Source organism: Hylobates moloch, unplaced genomic scaffold (genome assembly GCF_009828535.3).
Source record: "Hylobates moloch isolate HMO894 unplaced genomic scaffold, HMol_V3 SCAFFOLD_8, whole genome shotgun sequence".
NCBI lineage: Eukaryota > Metazoa > Chordata > Mammalia > Primates > Hylobatidae > Hylobates > Hylobates moloch.
In genome coordinates, this window is record NW_026652283.1 from 34,881,253 (window position 1) to 34,887,252 (window position 6,000).

Here is a 6,000-nt window from a genome sequence, read left to right on the forward strand (position 1 = left end):
TGATGCATCTGACCCATAAGACTGCCTAAGCGTGCCTGGCCTCGAAGAATTGGGCATAAGTTTGACACATGGAAGAAATGAGGAGGGGTTGGCAAAAAAAACAAGAAACATACCTTTGGTTTTGACCACACCGAAGGAGCATCCAACCCCAAAAGGGAGGCAAGGAAATAAGGTTATTTAAATAAAATAACAAACCCAGGTATTATAGATGTTTTAAAACATTACATTGATGCAAAAGCAAGTAGTTTTGAAATATTTAACTAATTTAGTTAAAAGTGAGGAATTTTAAAAGGAAACATTATTTCAGTTATGCAACATAAAGCACATAAAATACTGAGTTACGCAGGTATAACGAAGTATAACAGGAAGAAAGCAAACATTACTGAGCAGGCACTAGGCACTAACGCCAGGTTAGGGATTTTATATGTAAGATTGCAAACATCTGCCAATGGGAGCCAAGCAGGCAATGCAACTGTATGAAATGAGTCAAACGCAAGCAACAGGCAGTGAAGAGGACCGTGCAGGGGACAGGAAGACACACAGACCATCCAGAGCAGCAATGCCACACAACTGCAAGTGACTGCTGCCACACTGGAATGGAGGCATCACTGCCAGGTCTTCTGGTTTCTCAAGAGAAACTGGAGCTCTGAATTTTTAAGAGAAATTGCATAACCGAAAACGCTCTGTGGTCAACTTACTATTTTGAAAGCTGACAAAGAGAATAAATCAAGCATTTATCTTGACTTTTCTATATCAACCATATCACAGGGTAACGAAACAGTAGATGAGGGGAAGTTTCTCTTTATAGAAATATTTCAGCTAATAAATGACCAGGGAACGATATAATTAGAATACCACCATTTCACCAACCATAACGAATTACTGAACCTAGACACTGAATAGCATGACTGTAAACACCACAGAGACAAGCAAATACCACGTGCCTCCTCAGGGAGAGCACAGCACCCACCACCTGTGAAGTAGTTGGGCCAAAAATTGAACCTGAATTGAATTAAGTATATACTAATCAAGTATAAACCACCAATTTACAGGAAATAGAGCAGAGGAAGATGTTAAGTACACCAGAGGAATACAACTGAAAATTCCCAGAGAGTGGTATAATACTACCAAAAAATAATCCAATTTCTGGGGCCGGGCGTGATGGCTCACGCCTATAATCCCAGCACTTTGGGAGGCCAAGGCGGGCGGATCATGAGGTCAGGAGATCAAGACCATCCTGGCTAACACAGTGAAACCCTGTCTCTACTAAAGATACAAAAAATTAGCCAGGTGTGGTGGCGGGCACCTGTAGTACCAGCTACTCGGGAGGCTGAGGCAGAAGAATGGCGTGAACCCGGGAAGCGGAGCTTGCAGTGAGCCAAGATCATACCACTGTACTCCAGCCTGGGCAACAGAGCGAGACTCTGTCTCAAAAAAAAAAAAAAAAAAAAAAGAAAAAGAAAAATAATCCAATTTCTTCAGCAAAACCACAAGAAAAAAAAGAGAAGGGGAATTTATAAATTAAAAGAAAGGATGGGCACAGTGGCACATGCCTGTAGTCCCAGCTACTTGGGTGGCTGAGGGAGGAGTCTGGTAGTTCAAGACCAGCCTGAGCAACATGGCAGGACTCCCACCTTTAAAACACTAGAAGTTAGCCAGGCATGGTGGCACGCACCTGTTATCCCAACTATTCAGGAAGCTGAGGTGGGAGGATTGAGGCTGCCGTGAGCTATGAGTGGGCTACTATACTCCAGCTTGGGCAACTGAGCAAGACCTTGTCTGTAAATAAATAAATAAATAAATAAAAGAAACTTAAAATTATCACATTGGTAACACAAAAGAAAATTTGAATAAAAATTGTTGATTTTTTAAAGTATATTATGCTTATGTTTTTAAAAATTATCTTTTAGCAATACATACTAAAATCATTCACAAATGAAATGTTATGATGCCTGGGAGGTGCTTTATAATAATTTGTGAAGGGAGAATGGCTGGAGAAGTGATGGCCACCAGTTAATGCTTGGGGCTGAGTAAGGGCTCATTATACCATCCTGTCTTCTTTTGTGTATTCAAAATTCTTCATAATAAAAAGTTAAGGTGTATGGGATGTGTCTGCAGGCTAAATGTTATCGTAGGCTACCATTTGCAAACTCTGATTTAAGATCCTTTTTTTTTTTTTTTGAGACAAGGTCTCACTCTGTTGCCCAGGCTGGAGCGCAATGGTGAGATCTCAGCTCACTACAAACTCTGCCTCCAAGGCTCAAGTGATCCTCCCACCTCAGCCTCCTGAATAGCTGGGACTACAGGCATGCACCACCATGCCTGGCTAATTTTTGCATTTTTTTGTAGAGGTGGGGTTTTGCCATGTTGCCCAGGCTTGAACTTTTTTTTAAACTCCACAAAAATACATACAACCACCAGTATTCCTATTGTTCCAACTCTGGAAAGTGTACAGAGGTTAAATGACTTGTGTAAATCTTATCCTTTCAACTCCCAGCTCTAATCACATCCCCTCTATTTCTACAAAGCCCTCTCTGACCAACTCTCACCATCATGCACCCTTATCAGTCAACTCATTAGTATAATGTTCTTCTAAACTTCCTGAATAAATCATGTCTTACACTGAAATACATCCAAGTTGAAGGAGGGGAAGGGAGATGTGTTACTAAGATAAAAGGGTGTCAAAATTTATTGAGTACCTACTATATAACAGGCTGTCATCTAGGTTGTGGGTGCTTGACACACACACACACACACACACACACACACACACACACACATAAAATAATCTTCCAGTATCATTATGAATGTTTATTTGATGAGGGCAAGAACTTTATCAGTCTTGCCCAATGCTTTATATCCCCAACGTTAGGTGCTCAAGAAATGTTGAATGAGCAAGGGAGGTATTATCCCCATTTTTCAGGTAAGAACACTGAGGCTCAGAAGTTACACAGCTTGCTAAATTATAAAACCCTTGTCCCAGTACTATACTAGTATAGGTTGTCCATTCCATAATTACTGAAATTATTAACTTCGATATGAGTTAAGAAAAAAATCTCAGGGCATAGTGGCTTGTGCCTATAATCCCTGCACTTCGGGAGGCCAAGGCAGGAGGATCACCTGTGTCCAGGAGTTCAAGACCAGCCTGGGCAACATAGTAAGACCCTGTCTCTACAAAAAATTGTTTAAAAATTAGCTGGGCATGGTGGCATGTGCCTGTACTCCCAGCTACCTGGGAGGGTGAGGTGGGAGGATTGCTTGAGCTCACACCACTGCACTCCAACCTGGGCAACAGAGTGAGACCGTCTTAAAAAAAGAAAAAGAAAAAGAAAAACAATGAAGCATTTGAGCTACTCTGTTTATACTTGATCACTCAGAGCAAAAGTCTGCAGAGTCTAAGATTAAACCTCCCTAAGCTGCAGATTACCCAATAAATGAGTGTGGCTGCAACGGGAAAGAGATGTCAACAACGCTGAGGATAAAGGAGAAAGGGATCAGGCACAGGTAAGCTCCAAAGAAGAATCATCTCAGTCTGTGGAGAGAAAAGAAAGTTGTCTTTTCTGACCTAGTGCCCAGGTCACAGGAATGAATGGAGTGTTCCAGAACTTCTTTCCTTATCACCCACATTAATCTGTGACATTCATCCACTTCCACTAACCTCATCAAGGGCCAAGTAATGTGCTAGGTGCCACAGGAGGTACCAACAATGAGTAAGATAGTCTGTTTGCCAATATTTTTAAAACTTGGCAAGTGCTAGGAAGAGAAAAGCGGGCACAGGACAGTCCTGACTCCCTTTCATTTGGGAGCTCAGACTTCCCTCTTTGGAGCCTAACAAAAGCCAGAGGCTTAGGGCCCCAGGGGCAATGCCAGACCCCAAGCAAGAAGGGGGCATCAATAATCCAACCTGTGGGCTTCCAAATCCGAAATGAGATCATCGATCCCAACCCTAATCTATGGCCCCATTATGTCCCAGATCTAGAAGGGGCCCAGATCCCAAGTGGGGCCCCTGTTGCCTGCTAGGGCAGATGGTAACTTCAGACTCTAACTCCACGGCTCCTGAGGTCTCAGGCTCATGAAACTCATTTCACTAATTTGGGAAAGCCACCTGACCTTTCTGGGCCTGTTTTTTAACCTGTTGATTGATAAAGTTAAAATTTCAAGTTCCCTATAAACAACAACAACAACAAACAACAACAAAATAAAAAAAGGAAAAAATAAAAACCAAAGGGAAGGAAGATATAAACAAACAAAAATAATAAAAACAAAATAAAAAAATTCAAGTTCCTTTTCATCTAAAATCATTTGAGTCATCCCAAGCTGCTTAGCCTTTAGTAGCCTCAGGTCCTAACTCCAAGCCAGGTCCCATGAGCACTCTCAACCCTTATTGTGGACACTACTCAAAGGTTGCGACTTATGGCTCTCCAGGCTATAAACCAGTTCTACACATTCACCCCCAACTTTCAAACAGGGAGAGCCTTAGGTTTCCTCCCATCTCAATTCAACTGGCTCACACAGCACATGTCAGCTCTCACTCTGCCCCACGTGTTGGAGACGCTCCTCCTCCCCTCCCCCTAAGTCATAAATCACTATCAAAATCTCCCGACCTCCAGTGCCTGGAATGTAACCCTGATTCTGGACAATTCACCTCCAACTCGCAGGAAACCTGGGCCATAAAGCTAACTGCCTCCATTCAGCCTGTAATCTAGATGCCTCGGCCCAGCGCTCACTCTACTCCTCAAACCTTTCCAGTCTCTAGACCCTTAGTGGAATTAATCGGCCCTCACATTCCCTAACACAACACTTCAACACTGAATCCCTCGGGCACTCCAATCCTAACTCAGACTGCCCCGACCTCCAATTTGGACCCTCCCCGAAATGCCTCACCAGAACCGAGTCCCCAGCCAGCGTTCCCCGCAGGCCTCAGTCCCCGGCCCGTTCCGGGCAGGTCCAGGGCTTCTAGATCTCCGGCCGCCTTGACCTTGGAGTTCAGCAGGCTCCGCCGCCAAGCCCAGTCCTGCCGCTCACCTGGGTGCCTTTACCGGCCCCGGGAGGCCCCAGCAGCACGGCCCGGATGCCTTTAGGATACTCAGGTTCTGCCGCTGGCACGCTGGGAGCCATGTCCGCCGAAGTCTCTCACTGCCACCAGCTCGCACACCTCACAGGTCCAGTGCTTCCCAGGCCAACGCACGCACGCCACGCACGCCACGCGCGCCCACTCGCCGCTCACACTGGCCCATCGCCGCGTCCGTCATCCCGTTCCGCCCGCCCCTGAGCACGACGGACACTTCACTTTACCAACTGCACGGCGATACTGAGGAAGTTTGCTTTTGATTGGACAGAATTGGTGCGGGATAAGGAAGGGGCGGGCTAGCATGGACTAAGGGCGGCGGGTGTGCGGAGTGGGCGGGAAAACGCGAAGGAGGACAGGAGGTCAGGCGGGAAGGTATACTTCGGCATTTGACAGTTGATGACACCAGCAACAACATTGAAATTCTATTAAATTGAGCGTGGGAGTTTAAATGGGTAAAATCACTGTTAGAAGACAAATTGGCAATATGTTTCAAATACTCTTTGGTCCAGCAATTCCACTTCCAAGAATTCAATGGATAAAATCAAGAATATGAGTAAAGATTCGTGTAACAAAGATGTTAATTGCAACACTTAGCCCAAAAGCCCGAGGCAAACCATAAAATAAAGGCAATACTCCAAATGTCCAACAATAAGAGATTGGTTAAATAAATTGCAACAAATTTGTATCCTGGAATATCCCTGTTGTATAAGATAATTTAATCATGCGGGAACATGTTAGCCAAGCAAGATACAAAATTGCAGTTACAACAAAATCCGAATTTTGGCTGGACGCGGTGGCTCACGCCTGTAATCCCCGCACTTTGGGAGACCATGGCGAGTGGATCACCTGAGGTCAGAAGTTCGAGACCAGCCTGACCAACATGATGAAACCCCATCTCTACTGAAAATACAAAATTAGCTGGGAGTGGT

At 44.6% G+C, this 6,000-nt stretch overlaps 1 protein-coding gene across 8 annotated transcripts in view; it reads right to left on the bottom strand.

The window, feature by feature from the left end:
- Positions 1-5,183, bottom strand: part of AK2 (adenylate kinase 2) — a 28,036-nt gene extending 22,853 nt beyond the window's left edge. For 4 of the 8 annotated variants that reach the window (XM_032160133.2, XM_032160134.2, XM_032160132.2 and 1 more), the window contains exon 1: positions 5,026-5,183. In XM_032160133.2, coding sequence (XP_032016024.1) covers positions 5,026-5,118 — 93 coding nt within the window. In that variant the 5' untranslated portion in view covers positions 5,119-5,183. The other 4 variants (XM_032160135.2, XM_032160138.2, XM_032160137.2 and 1 more) reach the window with 4 other exon arrangements.
- Positions 5,184-6,000: the final 817 nt, after the last annotated feature.